General features: G+C 46.6%; 1 protein-coding gene across 3 annotated transcripts in view; it reads right to left on the bottom strand.

Moving 5' to 3' along the window:
• GALNT18 (polypeptide N-acetylgalactosaminyltransferase 18) overlaps positions 1-25,971 on the bottom strand; it is a 362,854-nt gene that overhangs the window by 32,036 nt on the left and 304,847 nt on the right. For all 3 annotated transcript variants that reach the window (XM_040258372.1, XM_040258375.1, XM_040258374.1), the window contains exons 8-9: positions 24,420-24,557; positions 18,980-19,075 (exon numbers count right to left, since the gene is read on the bottom strand). In XM_040258372.1, coding sequence (XP_040114306.1) covers positions 18,980-19,075; positions 24,420-24,557 — 234 coding nt within the window. The remainder of the gene's footprint in view (positions 1-18,979; positions 19,076-24,419; positions 24,558-25,971) is intronic.

The raw sequence follows: 25,971 nt of genomic DNA, 5'->3' as shown, positions 1-25,971 counted from the left end.
CCTCAAAATAACCCTGCTTAAGTGGGGTGTTATCCACTGTTAGGTGAGAAAACAGAATTAGATAGAGGTAAACAGACAGCAAATGGCAGAGCTGGGAGCTAAACTCGGGTCATCTGGCTCTGTAGCCCAGCTCTCACTCACTCCAATATCCTGCGTTTCACTAGAGAAAGAAAGGAAGGCTCGATTCCACCCCTTTCCATGTGAGCTGCACTCCTGACATGTCCTCCTGCCCTGCTTTTGCCCCATGCATCCCTACTCTTCCTTTAGGGTCCAGGCGCAGCTCCTCCTCCAGGAAGGCTTCTCTGACTCTTCAGGTTGCCAAGACCCAGCCCTCTTTCCCCTTGGCAGCTGAGACTCTGATTGCTTTTCCCAGCTGAAAGGAGGCTTCACGGAGTCCTGCTGGCCCTGGACCGAAAGCAGCGTGGCGTGACCAGGACAGAGTTCTACTGCAGGTGTGGTATGCGGTCTCCACACTGTACCCCTGGAGCGAGCTTTGGAAGTGGGTGCTTCGTCCTGACCACACAACCTGGGGGCTGAGGGGGACTGCAGTGACAGCAGGAAAAGGGACGTGGTCCCCCCACATTCTTTCCCTCTCACCCTCCCAGTTCCCATGGGGCCTAAATGTGCACCTAGGATTTAATTTGTGTTGTCTTTACGGGACTTTCTCACCCTCTCTCACCCCCAACATGTTCTGTGTGTACTTCTTCTCCTGATTGATCTTTCCTTATTTGCTCTCCTCCTAAGCTTTACTTTGAGTCTTCTGAAAACACCTATTAAAATCCTGGTGTCTTTCAAAGACAGTCCTTCCCAACCAAAAGGGCCTTTGCCTGTCTAGATGGTTAGGCCCTTCAAGATGGCCATTCTCTTGCTCTCTACAGGTCCCCGCCTTCACTCACATGACTATCCAGTCCTCTTACTTATAGGGCTTGATGAGCCCCTGGCAACTGATGAGTCTACCTGACATCAGTTTGCCCTATAGACAGTGGCCTCCTTCCCCTCCTAGCAGCAGAGACTGCTGCCATGTCCTGCCCACCATCTGCTGCACACGGTGGGGTGTCGCCCTTTGCGTAAGATCCCTGGGTCCAATGAGCCACTGATGTCTCTGTCGCTGTCCCTGGGCTTTTTCTTCGGTCTCGAAGCTAAGCACCTACAAGGCTGGCAGGCCTATGGGATGTAGCCCTACACTGTCCCTACCAAAGTAGCTTTCCTGGAGGGTACCGCCACTCTTGCGTGCCTCTGAAATGTGCTGATTCTCTCTTCAGGGACATGGGATGGAGCCGACCCTCTCCTCTCCCTGTAGCTCTCCTTCCTGGCCTCAGCTCCTCCATCCTGGCATAAAAACATCTCCGCCTTAAGCATCAGACATTAGACACCATTGCACTCTGCACACTTTGTTCTCATCAGGTGCTTCCCAGGTAGCTGTCACATCCATCAAGGTCTTTGGCATCAGGCTCATCCCTCTATATCCCACCAGCAAGACTTCGGCGTCTCAATCAATGAATCCACCATGGCCTCAATTCCAGGGAGGGCCACCCACCCCCAGGCCCCAGCTCTCAGTGCCTGAACTGCTGTGCCCCTGAAATCTTAATCTTGATTACTCCCTCTTTTACTTCCCAAATGCCTTCTCATCAACCTGAAACCTTCAGAATGATAACCCTTTTCTACCTTCCTCTCCCTTCTGGCCTCTCAAGTCCCTAGAAAGGCTGTACTCACATTCTTGCAATCACCCCCTTGCCATCATCTTCAAGTCTTTACTTCCTCATTTTTTTCTGTCTTTCACACCCTGTAAACCCTACCTCTGCAGCCCCATTCACCTTCTCCACCCCTGTACTCTGGATGTAGCGTGCGTGCTGTGTAGCTTCAGGCATGTGTGACTCTTAGCGGCCCTATAGACTGTAGCCCGCCAAGCTCCTCTGTTCATGGAATTCTCCAGGCAAGAATACTGGAGTGGTTGGCAATTTCCTCCTCCAAGGGATCTTCCCAACCAGGGAAAGAACCTGTGTCTCTTATGTCTCTTACACTGGCAGGTGGGTTCTTTACCCCTAGTGCCACCTGGGAAGCCTCCATCCTTTCTGTAACTCCAAGAAAAATCATAGCACTGGGCAAGTTAGACCCATCACAAGCTCCTGGTTTTCAACATCAAGGGGGCCCTGCAGCAATACCTGGTGTTCCTTCTTCAGGTGCCTGCCCAACCTCTGCACCACTTCCCCTGAGCATGGTTCCTAAATTTTCTTTACTCTTGAATGCAGCCAGATCCCCCCACTTTGCTTGCAAGGCAGCTGCCAACTTATTCCTTTTGAACCTCCCTCCATCCTGCCCTTGAGCCTCAGAGGCAGCTGTTCTTCTCCAATCCCAGTGCTCACTCCTGGCTTTGGACCCCATCCTCTCCCATCCCTGCTCTATGCCCATCCTGAGAATGTGGCTTCGTTCTCTTTCCAGTAGACATCTTTCTCTATAGACTTCTCTTCATCAATCTCAAAACAAGTTTTTATTGCTTTCCTTAAAAAGCAAATCTTAATACACATGGTCTTATCTCAACCCCACTTGCTTCTAAAAGGCAGCCCCTTTCTCCACCCTTTCAGAGCAAACTTGGAGGAAGAGGAGTCTACACTCATTGGCTGCTCCTCACTCACTTCCCTGGATGGAGACTCTCTGGCTACCAGGTTCTTCTAGTCTTTCCATGACTACCGCCTACATCACAGGGGACAGAATGGCCCCATCACATCAGTAGTCCTCATTTTCCAGGGCAACATTTGTGTGCATACACGTGTGTTAGGTCTCTTCAGTCGTGTCTGACTCTGCAATCCCGTGGACCGCAGTCCGCCAGGATCCTCTGTCCATGGGGATTCTCCAGGCAAGAATATTGGAGTGGGCTGCCATGACCCCTCCAGGGGAATTTCCTGACCCAGGGATGGAACCGGCATCTCCTGTGACTCCTGCAATGCTGGTGGATTCTTTACTGCTCAGCCACCTGGGAAGCCCGCCAGGGTGAAACTTGCCACCCCGGAAACCCCCAGGGGGCTTGAGAAGGTGAATATTGATCAGCCCATATTGTGGTCATCACTTAAAAGGCTTACATTTTCCATGAATTTAGTCATTTCTGTATCCAACACAAATTTGGTAAGCACCTATAATGCCCCAGACAAACATGACTGTTTTCTGAGTAGCCCAGGATGTTCTGAGGAGCTAAAGATACTGCAGAGACATAAACGTGTTTTGTAGCTCAATTCTACAAGAATTAAGACCAGCAGGTCCTTTTCCCTGCAGAAAAAAGTTATGAAATTTTCCTTTTAAGTATGTCCTTCACCCAAGTCAACCCCACTCCCACACATGTTCCCGCATTTCAGAGTGTATTTTTGAGCAAGAAAAAAGAAAAATAAAGCTGTTTTGGTGATAGATTTAGAGAGCCCAGCTCTGTTGAAATTCCTAGTGTATTAACACAGTGCCAACCTCAGGGACTCCACTAAAACTCGACACTGGCAGGACTAATGTACAGCAGTGAATAGATTTCAAGAAAAGCAGCTGGGACAAAGGCAATGTGGGGACAATGGAGGTAGCTGGGAAAATCAAAGAGAAGACTCCATTTCGGCCCATGATATATTCTGAGCACGTCTACTTAGAAACTTTCTTGAAACAGACAAGCATATTCTTAAGCTTTCCTGATGTAAACACAATTCAGACATCCCCACTCAATGCAACCAGCCATTTTCAAGTCCCCACGCCTATGTCTTACACTCCTTTGTCACATTCTTAGCGAGGGGGTGGTACGACCTCCTCCAGGGGACCCTTGGGAATGCTTGGGGGATGATTTGGTCCCACGCTGACACTCATGATAGTCAGGGCCCAGGGATGCTAAACATCCTGCATTGGGGAGGATAGTCCCATGCAGTGAAGAACTGCCCCAGCCAAAATGCCACTACCATCCTAATAAGAAGCAGCAGGAGGAGGCAGCCCACTTCTTGATGGCTAGTGCTTTGTGCAAAGGGCAGTGGAGAACTCATATAGACTATGCAGAAACCTCCCCACTCCCTGCTCCAAATGGATGAAAGAAAGAGGGAGTGCCCTTGAACAGGTGTGGACTGTACCTGTGCTGTTCAGTAGTCTCTCCAGAGACGGAATGCTTGCAACTTACATTCTGTCACTGGCTTAATGTTCTGATCCTGGGCTCTCCTCAGTGCAGTTGTGCAAAAGCAGCTTGAGTCGGGGAGTGAGTTATAGAAAGCTCTGGGGGCGGGATGTGTGTATAAGTACAGCCCTGCCAATAGGACAACCCTTAGATTCTGAGGGTCTTTCTTGCTGGGGGTTGGGTCAGATGGAAAGGTAGCTGATAACTGGGTGACTTGAACGTGTCACCTGATTGCCTTGACCCCGGTTTCGCTCCTGTACACATGGAGTAATAGCAGCACCTCCTTCCCAGGGCCCTTGGGGATTTCAACAGAGATTATATACACAGAGCATTTAGAAAAATGCCTAAAAACAGTAAACAATAAATGTAGGCTGTCATTAGCATTATCTTTAGGTAGACTAGCAAGTTCCCCAAACTGTTGAGAGAAAAGTTGCCCCAACCAGAACAAGAAGCCACATTACTCAGCCCAGTTCTGTGCCAGGCTTGGTGCCAGACACATAAGTTTGTTACTTAACTCGAAGTACCCACCCCCATTTTCCTGATCAGGAAGCTGAGGCTCAGGGAAGTAAAGTGACTTGTCTGGTTCAGTGACCCATTTGCAAGGCCCAAGGCCTGGGAGGCAAAGCTCTCTAAGAGTGGTGGGCTGGTGGTGGGCGGGAGGCTCGGACTCTGGGTAGTGAGCCGGAACTGGTTTCCTCATTGCTGGCCCACTGTGGGGCCTCTGATGATCGCTGCTTCCCAATCTGTGGGAGATTAATAAAAGTGACACAGAACTTGCTGTTTACAACTCTAATTGTGGAGTTTGGACATGAAGTGAAGAACATATCACGTGAAATGAATAACAAATCAAGTGGCTCCCGCTGAAGCTGGGGGAGCAGCCCGTGCTAATTCGCTTCAGTCCTGTCTGACCCTTTGCAACCCTGTGGACTGTAGCCTGCCAGGCTCCTCTGTCCAAGGAATTTTCTAGGCAAGAATACTGGAGTGGGTTGCTCTGCCCTCCTCCAGGGGATCTTCCTGACCCAGGGATCGAACCCACGCCTCTTACACCTCCTGCATTGGCAGACGGGTTCTTTACCACTAGCACTGCCTGGGAAGCCAGGGAGCAGCCCAGGGAGCATCGCTCGGGGGAGGAGGAGGTCACCACTGCGGTACTGACATCTGGGCAGCTGACCCGTCTGTCCGCTGTCTCCCTGTGCGCCAGCGCCCCACACCAAGCACACGTCCGGGCCACAGCTCTGCCCTGTGTGTCACTACTGAACGGGAAATGGCAGTGGGTGCTTTCCTAAAGCCGGGTGGGGCCAGCTCCAGGCAGATACTCACAGGCGGGCCCATTGAGTGTCAGTGATGGAGACGGAGCCCTGTGATGGTCACTGAGGCCACGCCCTGTGGAGGAGCCAGATCTGGGAGCCAGTGCTGCGAGAGAAACAGCAGGGGGCGACTGCCTGCTCCTCCCGCCCTCAAGTGTTCCCTTTCTCCTCGCGTGGAGAGGCTGCCCTTGGGTGTGACATAATCACACCTACCATCATGTCCTAGGCACTGGGCTATGGGCCATCAGAGCCCTCAGGACCATTTAGTGAAGCCCCTGTTCAGGGATTACAACTGGCATTAGAAAGATGGAGTCACCAGCCACAATCACACATGTGCTGTGGGAAGTATTGGGCCTAGATCCCAGCCTCGCCTGACCCCTAGTTTGTGAAGGTACAATCACACTGCCCTGAGTCCTCTGGTGCAAAAGCTATCCCCTCAAACAAGTGGTCTGCACCGTGAATGGGGGAGTGCTGAGGGGTGGCTGCCCGTAGAGTGTGCAGAAAGTGGGCTGTCCCAGGGCCAGGCGTTGCATCACCCAAGAGGCCTCACTCACCCTGTATCCCATAGAAATGGTGGCCCCTGGAATCATGTGTATCTATAGCTTAAAGACCAATAGAGAGCCACTTTATAACCCAGTGATTCCATTCCTGAGTATTTATCCAAAAAATCCAAAACCACTAGTTAGGAAAGGTACATGGCACCCCAATGTTTATAGCAGCACTATCCACAATTGCCAAGATGTGGAAGCAACCTAAGTGTCCATTGACAGATGAATGGATAAAGAAGACGTGTACATAGATACAATGGGATACTACTCAGCCAGGAAAAAGAACAAAATCTTGCCATTTGCAGTGACATGATGGACTTGGAGTGAGATAAGTCAGACAGAGAAAGACAAATACTATACGATATCACTTATATGTGGAATCTAAAAAATAATGCAAGCCAGTGAATGTAACAAACAAGGAACATATTCACAGATATAAAGAATAGAGCCGTGGTTACCAGTGGAGAGAGGGGCAAGACAAGGGTGGGAACTATAGTACTAATAGTACGTACTATTAGGCACATCATAAGCTACAAGGATATATTTTACAACATTGGGAATATAATCAATTTTGTAACAACTGTAAATGGACTTGTTTGGTTACTAAGCTGTGCTCCACTCTTTGGGACCCCATGCAGTATAGCTGGCCAGGTGCCTCTGTCCATGGGATTTCCAGGCAAGAATACTGGAATGGGTTGCCATTTCCTTCTCCAGGGGATCTTCCTGACCCAGGGATCAAACCCATGTCTCCTGCACTGGCAGGTGGATTCTTTACCACTGAGCCACCAGGGAAGCCGAATAAATGGAGTATAATCTTTAAAACTGTGAATCACTATTTGCACACCTGTAACATATAATATTGTATAGTAATTATACTTCAATTAAAACAAACAAAAAAAGAATTACAAAGGATCTGAGAATTCAACCTGCTAACAAGCTAACCTAATGGATGTTGGTAGAAAACACGACTTCTGGGTCAGAAACAAAGGACCATTATACTCTGTATCTTACCATAGTCAGTTTCTACTTTACTGAAAGAGTTAACAATTTACAGAATTTTTATTAATAAAAACATGATCAAATTAGTATTTGGAAGCTCTAAGGACTGTATTGTAAAATAAAATATTAAACGCAGAAGATGTCTTAAGAAAATGAAGGGCCCTGTGTGGGTTAGTCCTGGAACGATGCAGACCTGAAGGTGGCCAGCTAGAGCTTCAGGCCTGGGTGAGGCTCCTCCCACCGGACTGTAACTGAGTCAGGGTCCTCAGCTGACACCTGGGCGATACAACCACACACAAGGAGACAAGAAACAAACTCAGGGAAGTTTTTCAAAACCTTACAACAACTTGATGCCTGGCATTCTTCTTTATCTATAGATAAAAATTGTAGAGAAGTGAAGAAGTCTGCCGAAGTTCGCAGAGAAGTGGCTGGCGATTTAAATTCTCAGCCCACGAAGTAAAACTTTTCAACTGTCTCTGAGATGTTACTTGAAAGTTCTGGGGATGCAAACACAGTCCACGAAGGGCCTCTAACACCCCATGCGTTGGTCTTGGGAGCATTGCCAACCAGGCCAGGGGTGATGGCTTTATTATGACCCCGTGTGGGAATGGCAGTTTCTAGAGAGTGATTAGCAGACAAATAAGCTAGTCCTTTCTCTCATTTCTCTCTCTCTCTCTGCCTGTGTGTGTACATGTACGGACAGCCAAGTGAGAAAAAATGAAGAAATTCTAAAAATTCCAAAAAGCGAAGGAAACAAATTCCATTTACAATTCCACACTTCTCTTAAATGCATTACCCGATCTAACATGAAATTCATCTCCAGGGTAAGTTCTAATCTTTATACCTTGCGTCAAAAAGCACTTCCTGAAGCATAAATGTGACAGCTTCAGTATTTCAAAAACTTTAGAAGGAATTAAAGTCCCTTTCATCTTGCTTCTTCTACAGAATTTGCTTTCCTGTAGAAAAAGCACCTACCCCTCCCCGCCCCCGACTCCCACCCTGACCGCCCCGCCGGGTGTCTTTCATAGTCTAGAAGATTCAGGCAGATTGGGAAAGGCCCTCAGAACCTGTCTCGACCCATTTCTCCTCTGATGGCCTGATGAGAAAGTGGTTTGGGGCCATAGGTTGCATCATATGAACGGTAATTAGCTAAGTGCCCACCTCTCTCTCCAGACCAGGGCTCTTTCAGGTCCGAGACCTGGGTAACGCTGTCTCTGCCTCCCACAGTCCTTGGCCTAACATAATACTCAATGCAAGTTTGTTGAATGAGCAGATGAATGAATGAGTGAGTGACTGAATAAATAGAGCCTGTGGGGAGACCCCACTGTTGTATTTCTCCCAGCAGAAGAAATTTTCCAGGCTGTTACACTAATTAGGGCTAATATTCTCAGTTATTTTGAGGATTGCTTGAAATTTGCTGCTAATTTTAAAAAAAAGGTTACGTTTACTCATTAACCAATTAGCATGCTTCCCAGCAGCTTCACTTCACTAATTTGATTAGTTACACTAGGCTTTCTCTCACCCAGGGCCTTCCTTCTCTGAGACCCAGGAATATCATAACGCTAACAGAGTGAACTTTTCAAACAACATTTAAACAGAACCTCTCAAAGGGTTGAACTGAGACGTGAGCATGGCCCCTCTGCCTCACCCAAGCTGCCTGTGGGTCCCTGATGTCTTTGAGATCCACTGGGTTCCACGGGAAGTTGCTGTTCTGCAGCACCACTCCTATTACTAGACAGATTTGTTCTTCAAGGGAAATGAAACTTCCCAAAAGGTAAGGATTTCCTAAAAGACAAGCCAGCCTGTGTCTAATGAATGAATGAACAAAACTGGAGGAGAATATGGAAGTCAAAATACAGGCATCCTTCCCAGCCCTGTCTTGGCCAGTAACTCACAGTGTGACCCAGGCAGGAAGTTCACATTCCCAGATGCCATTTTCTTGTTTTCTTATTTGTCAGAGGAGAAACTGATTTAGAAAATGCCTAAGTTTGTGTGGTAGAGACAAGGCTTCCTGGGCACCCAGAAAACCCTGACTTCCCACGTCCTCTGTTTGAGGCAGGGCCATGTGATAATTCTGGTTAATTGAAAGTGACAGGAGGTGATGTGAGGCCCTTTTCATCTGAGGCATGGAAGTCAGGTTACCAGTCACATTCTTTCTTTTTAGGGATGCTGGGGGTTGAACTGTGTACCTCAAAAATTCATATGTTGAAGTCTTAACATCCAGTACCTGAGACTGTGACCTTATTTGGAAATACAGTTAGCTGCAGATATAATTATAAATTAGGATGAGAGTGGAGTGGGTGGGCCCCTAATCCAATATGACTGGCATCCTCATAAAACGGGAACGTGGACGCAGACAAGCACTCGGGGAGAACACCACATGATGGGGAATTTCGCTGCCACAAGCCAAGAAACTGCCAGAAACTGGGGAGAGAGGCCTGGAGTAGATGTTTCCCAGGTGCCTTCAGAGAGAGCACGGCCCTGCTGACACCGCAGTCTCAGACTTCTAGCCTTCAGAACTGTGAGATGATGAATCTCCATTCTCTAAGCCACCCAGTTTGGGCTTCTTTGTTACAGCTGCCCTAGGGCACGACTGAGCGACTTCCCTTTCACTTTTCACTTTCATGCGTTGGAGAAGGAAATGGCAACCCACTCCAGTGTTCTTGCCTGGAGAATCTCAGGGATGGGGGAGCCTGGTGGGCTGCTGTGTATGGGGTCACACAGAGTCGGACTCAACTGAAGTGACTTAGCAGCAGCAGCAGCAGACACACTAACTTCTAGATTTCTGTCTGGGTTGAAAAGATCACATCATAGGCTATGATTTTATTTCTCTGTAGGGTGTTAACTACTTTTGGATCGAATTTACAATCTTATTCTAACACTCTTCTTTAGAAAATGCCCACAGACACTGAGTTCCTCAAATGCTTTCAGTACCTGCTTGCTGCTTCCTTTATTTGAGCTAAATATGTTTTCATTACATGTTCATTTTAATTTAAGAGTCATGTTTTCCTTTTTTTTTGAATTGATTAGTTAATGCTAGTGTGATTTGGGACTGATTATTACATGGTAGATATAGGTTCTTTCTGAGAACCTGTATTTTTAAAACCCCAAATGGAAAAATTTAGAAATTTGGATGAAGAAAAGAAGGAAGGGAAGTTCACATTCAAGTCAGCAGGATGAACTTAGCCAGCCTGAGGTCCTGCCTTCTTTCCCTCTTCTTCCTTCCCCATTATATTCAAAAACTCTGTGTCCTTATAATTTTGGAAGTTTCGTATCCCTCTTGAATCTGTTCTTCTCCAGGCTACACAATTCCCTTTCTTAAGGACATGGTCTTTGCCAATCTGGTAATAATTATTCAATATTTAGCAAGCAATGACTGTGTTCCAGGTTTGTTGTCTAAGTGTTTCGTGTGCATCAATTTATTGTTTGTTTAATTCTTAAAATTAATGTTTATTTAATTCTTAAAACAACCCTAAAGGGTAGATACTACTATAATCTCTACTTTTTAGATTGTGAAATTGACACAGAGAAGTTATGACAGTTACCCAGGGAACTGGGTTAGTAAGTGATAAGGCTGGGATCTGAACCCAGGTAGTCTGGTTCTTGACCATTACATACCTCGTCAGTTGTCTTTTAACATTTTTATGCTTCCTATCAAGTGTGATGCTCAGGAAGGAATATATGTGGTTTCATAACAGAGGCCAGCAAGACTGTCACCTTGGGTAGGTCTCTGTTCCCCAGATAACAGTGTGAGATGTCACACCCCTCTGCTGGAGTTGTGCAGTGCACAACCTGCACGACTGCATGTGGCAGTCCTGTCTGTGGACTTCTTTGGATTCTCCTTGACCTCTGTGGCCATGGTACCAAGAGATTTGCTGAGAACTGTTAGTAGGAGGGGAAATGCTCCTAGAAATGCATGTTGAGCATTTTATTTGAACCAAGCCTAGGAGATTCAGAGTATCCCTGAGGCCTGTATCTGTTCACAGTCCCCTTCTGAGATGTACCCTGACCTTGTATTAAGGTCATCCTCCTCCTCAGTTTGTCTCTTCCATGAGGCAATCAAGTTCTTAAGGGTTAGTTGATGCCATGGGAAGCCTTGAGAACCAGAGTCCCTGCCTCCTCCTCATCTGCTTATCCCCTGCACCTCAGTCAGTTCAGTTCAGTCGCTCAGTCATGTCCAACTCTTTGCAACCCCATGGACTGCAGCATGAAAGGTTTCTGTCCATCCCCAACTCCTGAAATCTACTCAAACTTGTGTCCATTAGTCGGTTATGACATCCAACCATCTCATCCTCTGTCATCCCCTTTTCCTGCACCTTTAATCTTTCCCAGCATCAGCGTCTTTTCAAATGAGTCAGTTCTTTGCATCAGGAGGCCAAAGTATTGGAGTTTCAGCTTCAGCATCAGTCCTTCCAAAGAATATTCAGGACTGATTTCCTTTAGGATACACTGGTTTGATCTCCTTGAAGTCCAAGGGACTCTTAGCGTCTCCTCCAACACCACAGTTCAAAAGCATCAGTTTTTAGGCACTCAGTTTTCTTTATAGTCCAACTCTCACATCCATACATGGCTACTGAAAAAACCATAGCTTTGACTAGACAGACCTTTGTTGGCAAAGTAATGTTTCTGCTTTTTAATATGCTGTCTAGGTTGGTTATAACTTTTCTTCCAAGGAGTAAGCATCATTTAATTTTATGACTACAGTCACCATCTGCAGTGATTTTGGAGCCCCCCAAAATAAAATCCGTCACTGTTTCCATTGTTTCCCCATTTATTTGCCATGAAGTGATGGGACCAGATGCCATGATCTTAGTTTTTTGAATGTTGAGTTTTAAGCCAACTTTTTCACTCTCGTCTTTCACTTTAATCAAGAAGCTTTTCAGTTCTTCTTAGCTTTCTGCCATAAGAGTGGTGTCATCTGCATATCTGAGGTTATTGATATTTCTCCTGGCAATCTTGATTCCAGCTTGTGCTTCATCCAGTTCAGCATTTTCATGATATACTCTGCATATAAGTTAAATAAGCAGGGTGACAATATAGAGCCTTGACATAATCCTTTCCCAAATTGGAACCAGTCTGTTGTTCCATGTCCAGTTCTAACTGTTGCTTCTTGACCTGCATACAGATTTCTCCAGAGGTAGGTAAGGTGGTATGGTATTCCCATCTCTTGAAGAATTTTCCACAGTTTGTTGTGATCCACACAGTCAAAGATTTTGGCATAGTCAATAAAGCAGAAATAGATGCTTTTCTGGCACTCTCTTGCTTTTTCGATGATTCAATGGATGTTGGCAATTTGATCTCTGATTGGGCTTCCTTGGTGGCTCGGAGGACAAAGCATCTGCCTGCAATGCGGGAGAACTGGGTTCGATCCCTGGGTTGGGAAGATCCCCTGAAGAAGGAAATGGCAACCCACTCCAGTATTCTTTCCTGGAGAATCCCATGGATGGAGGAGCCTGGTAGGCTACAGTCCACAGGGTTACAAAGAGTCAGACATGACTGAGTGACTTCACTTTCTTTCCTCTGCTTTTTCTAAATCCAGCTTGAACATCTGGAAGTTCACAGTTCACGTACTGTTAAAGCTTGGCTTGAAGAATTTGAGCATTATTTTGCTAGCGAGTGAGATGAGTGCAATTGTGTGGTAGTTTGAGCATTCTTTGGCATTGCCTTTCTTTGGGACTGGAATGAAAACTGACCTTTTCCAGTCCTGTGGCCACTGCTGAGTTTTCCAAATTTGCTGGCATATTGAGTGCAGCACTTTCACATCATCATCTTTTAGGATTTGAAAGAGCTCAACTGGAATTCCATCACCTCCACTAGCTTTGTTTGTAGTGATGCTTCCTAAGGCCCCCTTGACTTCGCATTCGAGGATGTCTGGCTCTAGGTGAGTGATCACACCATTGTGGTTATCTGGGTCATGAAGATCTTTTTTGTACAGTTCTTCTGTGTATTCTTGCCACCTCTTCTTAATATCTTCTGCTTCTGTTAGGTCCATACAAGTTTCTGTCCTTTATTGTGCTCATCTTTGCATGAAATGTTCCCTTGGTATTTCTAATTTTCTTGAAGAGATCTCTAGTCTTTCCCATTCTGTTGTGTTCCTCTATTTCTTTGCATTGATCACTGAGGAAACCTTTCTTATCTCTCCTTGCTATTCTTTGGAACTCTGCATTCAAATGGGTATATCTTTCCTTTATCTCCTTTGCTTTCATTTCTCTTCTTTACACAACTATTTGTAAGGCCTCCTCAGACAACCATTTTGCATTTTTGCACTTCTTTTTCTTGGGAATGGTCTTGATCACTGCCTCCTGTACAGTGTCATGAACCTCCATCCAAAATAAAAAATAAATTAAAAAAAAAAAACAAACATAGTTCTTCGGGCACTCTATCAGATTGAATCCCTTGAATCTATTTGTCATTTCCACTGTGTAATGGTAAGGCATTTGATTTAGGTAATACCTGAATGGTCTAGTAGTTTTCCCTACTTTCTTCAATTTAAGTCTGAATTTGGCAATAAGGAGTTCATGATCTGAGCCACAGTCAGCTTCCGATCTTGTTTTTGCTGACTGTACAGAACTTCTCCGTCTTTGGCTGCAAAGAATATAATCAATCTGATTTCAGTATTGAGCATCTGGTGATGTCCATGTGTAGAGTCTTCTCTTGCGTTGTTGGAAAAGGGTGTTTGCTATGACCAGGGCCTGCACCATGGATGCAGTCCACCCTAATGGATGGATGAACACCTGCCAAGGATACACAGCCCATCTCCAGGATGACCCAGTTCTCCCCAGCTCTCCCAACTCATTGGGAAGGCCAGACTCAACAAATTCCTGCCACAGCAGAGTCCCTACATCTCCCTGTTTTTGGAAATGTGTGTGATTTGAGCCTCCTTACCTCTGGGTATTGACAGCTGTGTACCTCAAGTCTGGTAGGAGAGGGCAGCTGGGCCCCAGTGTTCATGTACAGACCAGTTACAGGAAGGTGCTGTGGGGGATGGGGAGAGGGACCCAAGATTTTAAGGCCTGCTGCAGCTCCACAACAAAAAGCTGATTTCCAAAGCAGCAAGGCAAGGCAGCTCCTAGTATTCCTGGCAAGAACAGCACAAGCTCACAACAGCCTAGGTAACTGGATTTCAGAACAAGAGAATTCAAGGTAAGCAGATTGGCAGAGCTGGCAGAGCTGGGCCTGGAGATGGCCAGTCCAACTTCCTCACTGGCAGATAAGAACACAGACCCAGACAAAACTAATCAATCATGCTAGAGATGAAAATTGTCATTACCTGGGCTTCCCTGGTGTTTCAGATGGTAAAGAACCTGTCCACAATGTGGGAGACTTGGGTTCAATCCCTGGGTTGGGAAGATCCCCTGGAGAAGGAAATAGCAACCCACTCCAGTATTCTTGCCTGGAGAATTCCATGGATAGAGAAGCCTGGAGGGTAGAGTCCATGGGTTCACAAAGATTTGGACACGACTAAGCGACTAACGCATAGCATGGATGGAGGTATTGACCAAGAGGCAGAATGAGGAAGCCCACTGGGATGACGGGTTTGATGTAGGTGGTGCCTGTACAGTGTCTATGAATGTGGAAACTTACTGAACTGTATACTTAAGATGTGTATGCTGCTGCTGCTGCTAAGTCACTTCAGTCGTGTCCGACTCTGTGTGACCCCATAGACAGCAGCCCACCAGGCTCCCCCGTCCCTGGGATTTTCCAGGTAAGAACACTGGAGTGGGTTGCCATTTCCTTCTCCAATTAAGATGTGTATACCTTAGTGTAAAAGCATACCTCAGTAAAAGAATAAAACAAAATAAGGCCCAGAGAGGGTTAAGGTGATTGCAAATGTGTGCCAAGACCAAGCTCAGGCTTCCTGATGCCCCATTCACTGTCCTCACACCTACCCCACTGCATTTTTGCTACTAGAGCAAAATGCTCTTATAGCCTATGGGTCAGCTTTGACCAAGGTTGGAGCCCACAGCACATGACACCTGAGGTCAAGGAAAGTCAGTCCAGTGTGAGCTGGAGTTAGAAACTGGAGGGTATTTATACTGAGCAAGGCTCAATGGTCAGTAATAATAATAATAATATCATCATAGCAATAGTAATCGCTAAACATTTATTGAGACCTTACTATATGCTAGGCATTATTTTAAATGTATTAAATCCTTACAACATTGTTCTTTATGGTATAAGTGAAAGTAAAGTCACTCAGTCATGTCCGACTCTTTGCGACCCCATGGACTGTAGCCTACCAAGCTCCTCTGTCCATGGGATTTTCCAGGCAATAGTACTGGAGTGGACTGCCACTCTTTATGGTATACATCATTATTAATCCATATTTTACAGGTCAAAGAAATAGGCCCACATTTAAAAACCTGTCCAAAGGTTCACAGCTGGAAAGTTTCAAAGCTGCCATTTGGACTCAGGCAATCTGGCTCCAGAATCCATGCTCCTCACAGCACAGACTGCCCCGTACTGAAGCACCTGCAGCTGGCAGGCTCAGCTTGAACAGGCACCCACCATCTCACAGAGGAGACGTCTGACACGTGGCCAGAGATTGCAGATGAGCATCGACACCACACGTTTCCACCTAGATTCGTTAAAAGTGAGTGCACCTATTGCGTCTTGAATCATATGTGTTACAACACAGAGAGGGAATTTATACAGAGATGGAACTACTAGGACCTTGGCCATCTTGGCCCACACTCAGGAACAACTGAAACTCAGGTGCCTGACTGCATGAACAAGCAGAGAAATGCAAATTAAAACTACAACGTGATAGCCGTATACAACCACCACAATGTCTAGAAGTTTAGGAAGACAGATAATACGGAATACCGTCAAGGATGGGGAAGAACTACAATTCTCACATATGGCTGGTGGGGTAAAAACTTATACAACTACTTAGAAAACCTGTTTGACAGTGTATTAGATGGCTCTGGCTGCCATAACAAAATGCCACAGACTGGGTGGCTTAAAGGAAGATGGAACTACCTATGACCTTGTTTATTTTTTCGCACAGTTTTGGAGTCGGGAAGTCTAAGATCAAGGTGGTGACCTGTTCAGTTTCTGGTGAGAGTTTCTGGTGCAAAGGGCCACCTTCTTGCTGTGTCCTTACATGGCAGAGAGTGACGGAGTGCTCTGGTGGCTCTTCTTATAAGGACACTATCCTCATAAAACCAGTGTTGCACTTTATGACCTTATTTAACCTGATTACTTCCTTACTCTGCATAGAGACAGGCTTAGCACTTCAACACGTGAATTTTGGAGTGACACAGTTTCAGTCTATTGCATTCTGCTCTTGGGCCCCCAAATTAATTTCCTTCTTTCACGCAATGTACATTCACTTCATCCCAACAGCCTTGAAAGTCTTAACTCATTCCAGCATTGACTCTACCGTCAAGATATCATCTAAATCAGATATGTGGGAGATTCAAGGTATGATTCATTCTGAGGCAGAATTTCTCTCCAGCTAAGAACCTGTGAAATCAGACAAGTTATGCACTTTCAAACTATGGTGGTAGGACAGGCATAGGATAGGTGATCGCATTCCAAAAGGGAGAAACTGGAAGGAAGAAAGAGGTGATGGGTCGCAAGCAAGCCCAAAATCCAGAAAGGCAAAATTCCACTGGATCTTAAGACTCAGGAAAAATCACCTTTGTCTGGATACTCTGCCCTTCAGGCCCACTGGGGTGGCAGCATCACCCTTCACTGCTCTGCGGGGCAGCCTGCCCCTTTGGCTCTCTGGAGTGGCCCTGTCCAAGCTGCTTACCGTCTTGGTCCCACCCCCACTGGTTTGGGGCAGGGTCATTCTGGCCCACTGAAACCAGAGTGGCAGGCCCATCCTTTGAGTGAACAGCCTTACCCTGGGGTCAGTGGTAGGAGTAAAGACTTGTGTCCTGATGATCTCTAAATCACCTTCAGTATCCTTTGTCCCTTTTCTTGTGGAACAGAACATGTTAACAACTGAATAGCTTTATGGTCCCATCTTACAGAATCCAAGATGTCCAATAGTGTTCCTTTATCTTTCCCTGATTTACCTTTACTTCAAACTGGCAGTGTCCCTGCTGGTATAACCCCCTCTCTATTGATGCCTTCTGCTGTGAGATGGTTGATTAAGTCCAAGAGCCCCACCCTTTATCTCTTAATCAAATGATTGTTCAGTAGCACTTTTGGTATTCTCTCCAAATCAACCTTTCTCATTTTTTGTAATGTGGATAGGCTGAGAATCTCCCAGACCTTCACATTAGGGTTAAATGAGGTTATAAGGGCAGAGTTCTGATGCAATAGGATTAGTGTCCTTTAAGAAGAGACTCCAGAGAGCTTGCTCATTCTTTCCCCTTTGCCACACAAAGACACAGTGAGAAGGTGTCTATCTGCAAACTCGAAGAGAGACCAACTCAGCTGGTGCTTTGTTCTTGGACTTTCAGCCTCAGAACTGTGAGCAAATACATTTCTATTGTTTAAGGTACCTGGTTTCTGGCATTTTGTTACAGCAGCCCTAGCAGACTAATATAGGCAGTGTCTACTAAAAGTGATCATACGTCAACCCTATGACTCAGTGATTCGCCTTCTAGGTTTAAATCCAGAAGAAATGAGTACATATGCACACCAAAAGACACGGACGAGAATGTCCATAGCAGTAGTATTTGTAATATTCCCAACCTGGCAGTAGCCCAATTGTCCATCAACAGTAGAATATATAGTAAATACGGTATGTTCATAAAATGGAATATGACATGGTAGAAAAAAATGAACAGATTACAACTATATATAACTGCATGGACACACTTTACAGAAATAATGATGAAGGAAAGATTCAAAAATGAGAAAGCATATACCCTACGATACTATTTACATAAGGCTCAAAGCAATACTGTTTTTTTTGTTTTTTTTTTTTGACCTGGGTGCTGTTCCACAGGTGTGTTTGCTCTGAAAGTTCATTACTCTGTACACTTATAATTTGTCTATTTTCTGCATATATGTTACATGCCAACAAAAAGCTTGCATAAAAGTAGTCACTCATTAAAAATGTTACACCATTCTAATAATGGAGAATGAGTTGATATACTGTGTGGCGTGAGGATAATGTGATCTGCTGATTGTGACTGACCAATCAGTGATGTCACAGCAGCTTGGCCCACAAAAAGGACCGGGTGGTAGAGATCACAGTGGGCAATTTCTGGAAAATCTTGGGATGGTACACTAGAGACACATCACGGTATCCTTTGGTTGTGTAACCTTCAGTTTAAGCAGGTAACAGCTCTTTAAAACACTTAACTTCAACTGCACAAACACATGTATCTTCTATACTAAAGTATCTTTTAAAAATCATTTTATACTTCTGGAGGTAAGATAAGTAAACTCTGAAAATGCCAAGTTATAATGGTCAGTCTATGGTGTCCTTGGCCATTGATTGTCCATTGTTCTTCGTTGAATAAATCATTTTTCTTGCCAGTGTCTCAACGTCCTCTTTGGATATCTGAAGCCTAGACTATGAATGGAGAATTTTAGGGGGATAACTTACTTTTCTAGTAGCTTCCCTTCATTCTCTGCTAGAAGGTCAGAAGACCTAGAAAGGATCTCATGGCTATAAATTTTGGTCCCAGCTATGATGGACCAAAGGGCAGAACCTGAGGCACTCTGAAGAGATTCTGAGATGGCAGGGAGTCTAGGGGAAACTTAGGGCTCCCTCCAGCCAGGGAAAGGCATGGCTGCCAGAGCCAAGACTGTAATCTGTGATAGTCTCCCCAACGGAGGCAGGTGTCTTTCTGCAGAGATGTATCACCTTCCTTGTGCCCACCCCAGGGGATCCTGGCATCCCAGCCTCTGCTCCTTTAGACTCCTTCCAGGCATTTAAGTATGACTCTCTTTTCTTCTCATGAGGATACTTTCTAATGACAAGCCCCCAAGGTCCATGGGCCCAGAGTAGCCGTGACAGAGTTTAGCTTCTCTTTTCCCACCAGACACACACATGTACACACCCGGCACGGGGATCTCGGAACACTCACCTGGGGTGTCATCCCGTGGCAGATGTACACAATAGGAACATTTTCTGTCTCTGGACCCTGATCAAGACACAAATCAGTCTTCAGGGAGTTCTGCAACTGGACACCAGAGGAGAGGCAGTCACACAAAAGAAACAGAGAAACAAAAGCGTTAAATCAGGAGAAACAAGCATTCCACTGAGATAGGCTCTGCTTCCGTAGTCAACTCTGCTTTCAGTCAACCCTGAATACTACAGAAATCAACAAGTACCAACAAATATCAAGAAACAACTGTGTTGGCCTTGCATTAAAGGTGCTGAGGGCAGAGCAGCCTCCTCTGAAGGACAAGAACTTGGATGCTGTTAAACAGGATTTTGGGAGCTGAGAGGGTCTAGGTAAAAACATGACATACGCGCACACACACAGGATGGTATGACATTGCTCATCCTCTCCTGTTGCACAAGGGTGGCTTAGTGGCCAACAAAGTCCCTGGATAGAAGACTTTATTCTTGAGGGTTTGGGGGGAGGAGAGGACATGTCAGCTGTTTGGGGGCCTGGGATGTCCCCTGGGATCAGGCCTTCTCTGTCTCCTCCAGATCCAGCAGTGGCTGGCCAGGCCCCAGTGGGGACCCAGCTGATGAAGTTTCCCTAGAGTGGAAGAGCTGGTGGGTGAATAAGAGAGAAGGGGACCAAAGAGGGAATAGGGGAGGGGAGAGGTGTCTCTTATCTTCACCTACAAACACATGCCAATCAACAGTACAAAAGTTCTATGAACCAATATCTTAACACATCTAGGTAGGAAAGCTGATATTCAACATCCCCTTCTGGCTTAGCCCACTCTCAGCCCTTGCAAAGGGCAGCTTGTGATTCACGTGGCCCTGCTTACATGCCACAGCTGTAAGTACCAGGGCAGGTACTAACTCTTAGTTTAGAATGAATTGACAATTCTCTCTTTCCTCCTCTCTCCCCATCCTTCTCTTTCTGGAATGTGACAATCTCATCATCCTCTTATTCTGCCCTATGAATCCTGATGAGAGAGCAAACACCATGCTCAGTGGGTGCTGGCCACTCAGATTGTGGGGCCATTCAGATCGGGTATGGGGATCTGTTGGGCTTGTGCAAACAGAGAAATCCAGCTGTGATGAAGGGGGGTGCAGCAGGAGGCAGACAGGTTTAGAGACAAGAGATGGTCCTGCCCACGCTGTGGTTTTCGTGGCTTCCCAACACAAGTGCCTGGGTCTAGCTGTACTTCAGTTCCTGGGCCTGTAAGAGAGCTTATGGTATCTTTACCCACCTAAACTGAAGCTAGCTTACATAGCTCTTCTTAGTGATCAAAGCACTTTATTTACAACTGGAGGCTGGAGATGGGGATCCAGGGGAGACCAGGGCAATGGGCCACAGGTGGGTCATCTATCTGAGGAGGGCCAGAGGCAGACAGCGGCTAAGTTTTTATAGTCTTCATGGATGTGGTAGGAGTGCAGTGAACCCAATTAACAAGTGTGAAGCACAACAGATAACTGGAGGCCCACACTTGATCTATGAACATCCTGTTCTTGACAGGGGACAAAGAACAGAGTCAAATTCTTTTCTTTTCAGCTCCCTTTCCCTTACTGGGTGATAGCAGCTCAATCTCAAACTAGGAGTTTAGAGGTTCTGAAGAAATATGAACACGTGTCAGCTCCCTAGGCAGGGCCCCAGAAGCATCCCTGCAGCATAAAATCCTCTATCATAAACCAACTACCTGACTGACCTGTGTGGGAGGAGTATATGCAAATACACCCTGGACTCCTCCCACGACCCGCAGAGGGTTGTCTGTCACATCTGAAGCCGTGCTCCAATAGTGAGACCTGCATAAAGTTCCAGAAAGCCCTGGTGTCAGACATGGCTCTCCTGTGGGCCCCCAAAGCTGACCTCTGAATGAGGGTGGGTGGTGACTTTTGATAAAGTCCTCTTTGATTCTGTGTCATCCATCCCCCATTAAGCAGATTGTCTGGTGAGGAAGTTGGGAGAGACAGGCTGAGATGAAATCCTGGCTCCAGCTGTTTGGTCTTAGGCAACATAACTCCTTGTCTGTTTCCTTTTCTCTCTCAAATACGGATAATTATAGTGCCAACCTCATACATTTGTGGATTAACTGAAATAATCTCTGCAAGTGCTTAGTACAGGGCCTGACAAATAGCAAAAGTGCGGTAATTGTTAGGTGCTATTATCACTGCTATAACTATCCTGAAAGCCAGTCAGGGAAGTTAGCGTTTATGACTGCGTCTATGTGCCAGTTTCCAGGTGAAGGGCTTTCCATGCATTATCCCACCTAATCCTCAAAACTACTCAGCCAGATTGGTAATGTTAACTCTCTTAAGGGTGCAGGAAGTTATGTTGTAGCAAGAAGCTCTGCCTCACCTCTCGGTCTGTAACGGTGTTCCCACTGCATGGGCCCTCTGCTTTGGCCTTCTCTTTTCCCTGGCTAAGCCCTCCTCCTCCCGTGGTTCTCAGCCTCTCTGTCACTCTGGAAGCCTTTCCTGACTTGCATCTGGGTATGAGGCCACCATACCTCCATTTCTCTGAGCGCAGCACTTACACGCTGTATTCTCGTCACTTCTCTACTTGCCTGGCTCCTCTATCAGTCACCAGACTAGGCCGAAGGCTTTCTCACTGCCTGTGACACAGGACAGCCCTGGCACATATTAGACAGTAAGTCCATGTGGGATGAATGAATGAAGAAAATGAGTAATGAATGAATGGCCTCATAGTTGGAAAAATGGCACAGCTGGAGTCTGTCTCCAAAGCCCAAGCTCTTTCCATCATCAAACGGTGACAATCCTGAGACTGTGAAAAATGTCCCATGAAGTGATATGGCTCTAACCTTTAAGGTTTTACAAACTTCCAGGGTTACACAGTGATTAAGTAGCAAAGCTAACTTTCAGAAGCAGGCATGTCTGTTTCTGGATGCTACTCCATCTCTCCTATCAGCACCAGAGCTGGGATTATTCAAAGCCATGCTGTCTCCCAGGCCTAAAGCTCAGTAATCCGGGAGGAGGCCCATGCCCACACTGCAAGGCCCATGATCCTTCTGCCTGCCGGAGGCATTAATGAGACCTTTTACTAGATTAATGGTCTGGGTTATTCAGACTTGACAATGGCCTGAGAATTCCGGGGGCTTATTTGACCTGAGCAATGAAGTTTAGGCATGAGTTGGAAGGGGAAAAAAAACCTTCACCGAGAAGACGTCTGGTCTCTCTACTTCAGAGTAAAAGTAATCACCAGGAAAAAAGATTCAGCTCCACAAATCATCTTGCTCTAGCACTGCATCCTGCCTCAACCGTTGTCAGCTTACTGCCCTTCTTGAGTTCATTATGCTCCTGGACAAGCAAGTGTCTCTGCTCATGTAAGAGCGCAGCCCGTGGAGGAGGCAGGAGAGAGGGGCTCCAGCTGAGCCCTGAACAGTAGCCGGCGAATGCACATGTGCAGGGTCACAGACGTCCGCCAGTCCCAGGAATGGCTGACACAGCTCCGCCCTCTGGAGTGGCGGGAGGATGGGTTTGCAGCATGACAAGAGTGAAAACAGCCCCAGCTGTGGACTCAGCCAGATCTAGATCGCAACGTGGATATGCCACTTACGATTTGACCAACCAAAGGTTTCTGGGTGTGATCTGGGTGAGGGGTCTACACGGTGAACGGGCTATCTGTGCTCCTAAGATGCAACTCTTTTGCTTACACGACCAGAATGCCTTGGGCCCAGACCCACGATTGCAATGGCTGCTTGCAAGCACCTCCACTGTTATGCCTCTCTGGCTGAGTTTGGAGAATACTTTTAGCTACAGCTGATAGCTTGGTGAGACCATGAATCCAGAAGCTTGCCTTGGCTCTCAGAGGCCTGGGCCAACAGCTTCTCCGGAGCCACAGTAGCATGTCTGTCCTATTTTGGTCCAAGAGTAACCAGCACAGCATAACAGCTGTGTCCTCAGGACGGTTCTGGGGAGCTGGATGGGGCGGATGGGCACCTCACAGTCCAGTGTGCTTCCACAGTGGAGGCAGGATCTGGGGCCTCAGGTAACCGCTGAGCAGTGCCAGCTGAGGAGTTTCCTGACATCTGAATTATACCACCTGAGAAGGGGAGAGGCAAGAGGCTACTGGGCAGTTCTCTCAGGACATGTCAGCCATGGCACAGGGACTCTCATGGGAAGGCACGACCCCCTCTGATAGTCAGGCCTCTGGGGACAACAGAGGCCCTGCAGGGGGGTAGAAAGGGGCAGTTCCTGGTACTCTGGCTCTGTCTCCTTTAGAATCCTAGGATGTGAGCATTGGCAGGCCCAAGGGAACACTGAAGCCGGCCCTTCAGCAGAATCCTTCCTCTCCAGGCTGAGGCTGTGCCAATTAAGTTCCTGCTGAGGCAGGCCTTGAACTCAGTTCTGGCCACAGGCCATCAGAGGAAGAATTTTTCCATCGAGTTTTCATCCTGGAATATCTAAAAGGTCTGAGGGGACACTCCAAAGGGAGGAATGGGAGTGATACCAGAAGCTGATGTTCTAGACTCAGTTTCACTCGGGTTGACGACCTGTGTGAACATGGGCAGTCACTGCGCTTCTTTCTTTCCCCATCTGTAACACACCAGGGGCACGGAGTGAGCCTAGTAACCCCAGGGGATAGTTATGAGGGTAATTCTGAGGACTTAACTGTCATAGAGAATCTTCATGTGTTCGCTCAGGAAAAACCAGGACAGATATCCAAAAATCAATCAGGTATTTAAAACACCTTAAGAGTTGTAATGTCCTGAGGATATTGGAAGCATGGGGAGAGTTTATCATCTTCAAAGTATTTTAACCTCAGACACAAAATACATTTCTATATCGGAGACTTTCTTCTACCCATGAGGAGAGCATTATTTTACCCCACTTAACATATGAAGAAACTAAGAACCACAGACATTAAGACACTTGGTCAGGAAGTGGCTGGGTCAAGATTGGAACCAGGTCCATGTGGATCCAAACCCTCTGCTCTGCCTCTCTGTCTTGCTGCCTCTGCTGGGGGAACCGCCAATCAATAAGTAGGACTAAAACATTACTCAAAATCCAATGAACTCTGGAAGGATATGTTTCCCAAGTCTGCTTTCTAGGAGGCTCTGTGTGAGTGGAAGACAGTACGTGGGTAAGGGAGGCATGCAGGCTGGTCGGTAGAATCTCAGGCACCCATGCTTGGGAAACAGTTGGGGTTGTCTTGCAATCTTAACCTAACTGCATGTTTTTGCTTTATTAAGTGGCATATTCATGTTTGGGGCCAGAGCTGAATTGCTTAGGATTGTAAGGAGAGACTAAGCACCCCTCTCAAGGGAATGGAGAGGTGTGGGCTATGAAGGTATAGGCTGCTTCACATGAAGCTCCAGAAACCAGCCTCTTGTCCCCAGGTCTACCACAGGTCCCACTTGGGCGGATGTGTCTGGATGAAACCCCAAGGGTGGGCTCCTTACCACCCCGTAGGCAATGATGTCCGAGTACATCCTCATTTCTGGGTACACGCTGACCAGGTACCACCGGAAGGTCTTGCACTGCAGCTGTTTTCTCAGAGCCTTCCTTGCAGTGATGTCCCCAATGTCAATTCCTGAGTCCTATGCGAGATGCAAACACAGAGATGCAGCCACCACCGTGGTACAGCTTTCCCCTGAACCTCCCTAACCACAATTCTGGAGACTGCCTAGTAAAGGCATTACCTGGGAACTTAACTCAGGCGTTTCCCCATGTGTGCCTTGGCCCCATAACCATCCCTGTTTGGTTTGCAAAACAGGAGATCAGCACTGATGGGAACTGTTGTCAAAGGCCATTGAAAATAAAGGGACTAAATCCTTAAAAAATACTAAAGAAAAAAAGCTGCAGTCTTTGTGTAAGTAAAAGAAATGGAAGAATATAGTCTGAGTGAGGCTATCACTTTGCTGACAAATGTCTATATAGTTAAAGCTATGGTTTTTCCAGTAGTCATGTATGGATGTAAGAGCTGGACCATAAAGAAGGCTGAGTGCCAAAGAATTGAAGCTTTCAAATTGTGATACTGGAAGAGACTCTTGAGAGTCCCTTGGACAGCAAGATCAGGCCTGCTACTGCTGCTACTAAGTCACTTTAGTCGTGTCTGACTCTGCGGCCCCATAGATGGCAGCCCACCAGGCTCCCCTGTCCCTGGGATTCTCCAGGCAAGAACACTAGAGTGGCTTGCCATTTCCTTCTCCAGTGCAGGAAAGTGAAAAGTGAAAGTGAAGTTGCTCAGTCGTGTCCGACTCTTAGCGACCCCATGGACTGGAGCCTACTAGGCTCCTCCGTCCATGGGATTTTCCAGGCAAGAGTACTGGAGTGGGGTGCCATTGCCAGTCAATCCTAAAGGAAATCAGTACTGAATATTCAGTGGAAGGACTGATGCTGAAGCTCCAATACTTTGGCCACCTTATGTGAAGAGCTGACTCATTGGAAAAGATCCCGAGGCTGGGAAAGATTGAGGGCAGGAGAGAAGGGGGCAATAGAGGAAGAGATGGTTGGATAGCATCACTGACTCAATGGACATGAGTTTGAGCAAACTCCAGGAGATAGTGAAGGAGAGGGAAGCCTGGCGTGCTGCAGCCCATGGGGTTGCAAAGAGTTGGACATGACCGAGCGACTGAACCAACAACACAGTTACCTCTATCTCAAGAGATAAGATGAGAGATTCTGAACTGTGTGGGGAGAGGGAGAGGAAAGGAAGAGAGTTGAAGATGGAATACTGCTAATTCTAATACTATTCCTAGTGATCAGGGCAGCTAAGGCTTACATAACACAATGTGCCAGGCTTTGTTCCATATGAGACAGACACATATATTTTTATATTTTACTTATATTTAATTTTTAGGATTCCATGGCAGCTCAGCTGGTAAAGAATCTGCCTGCAATGCAGGAAACCTCAGTTTGATCTCTGGGTTGGGAAGATCCCCTGGAGAAGGGAATGGCTACACACTCCAGTATTCTGGTCAGGAGAATTCCATGGACTGTATAGTTCATGGG

The sequence above is a fragment of the Oryx dammah genome, unplaced genomic scaffold (genome assembly GCF_014754425.2).
Source record: "Oryx dammah isolate SB20612 unplaced genomic scaffold, SCBI_Odam_1.1 HiC_scaffold_17, whole genome shotgun sequence".
NCBI lineage: Eukaryota > Metazoa > Chordata > Mammalia > Artiodactyla > Bovidae > Oryx > Oryx dammah.
This window is presented reverse-complemented; position numbering and strand designations above follow the sequence as displayed.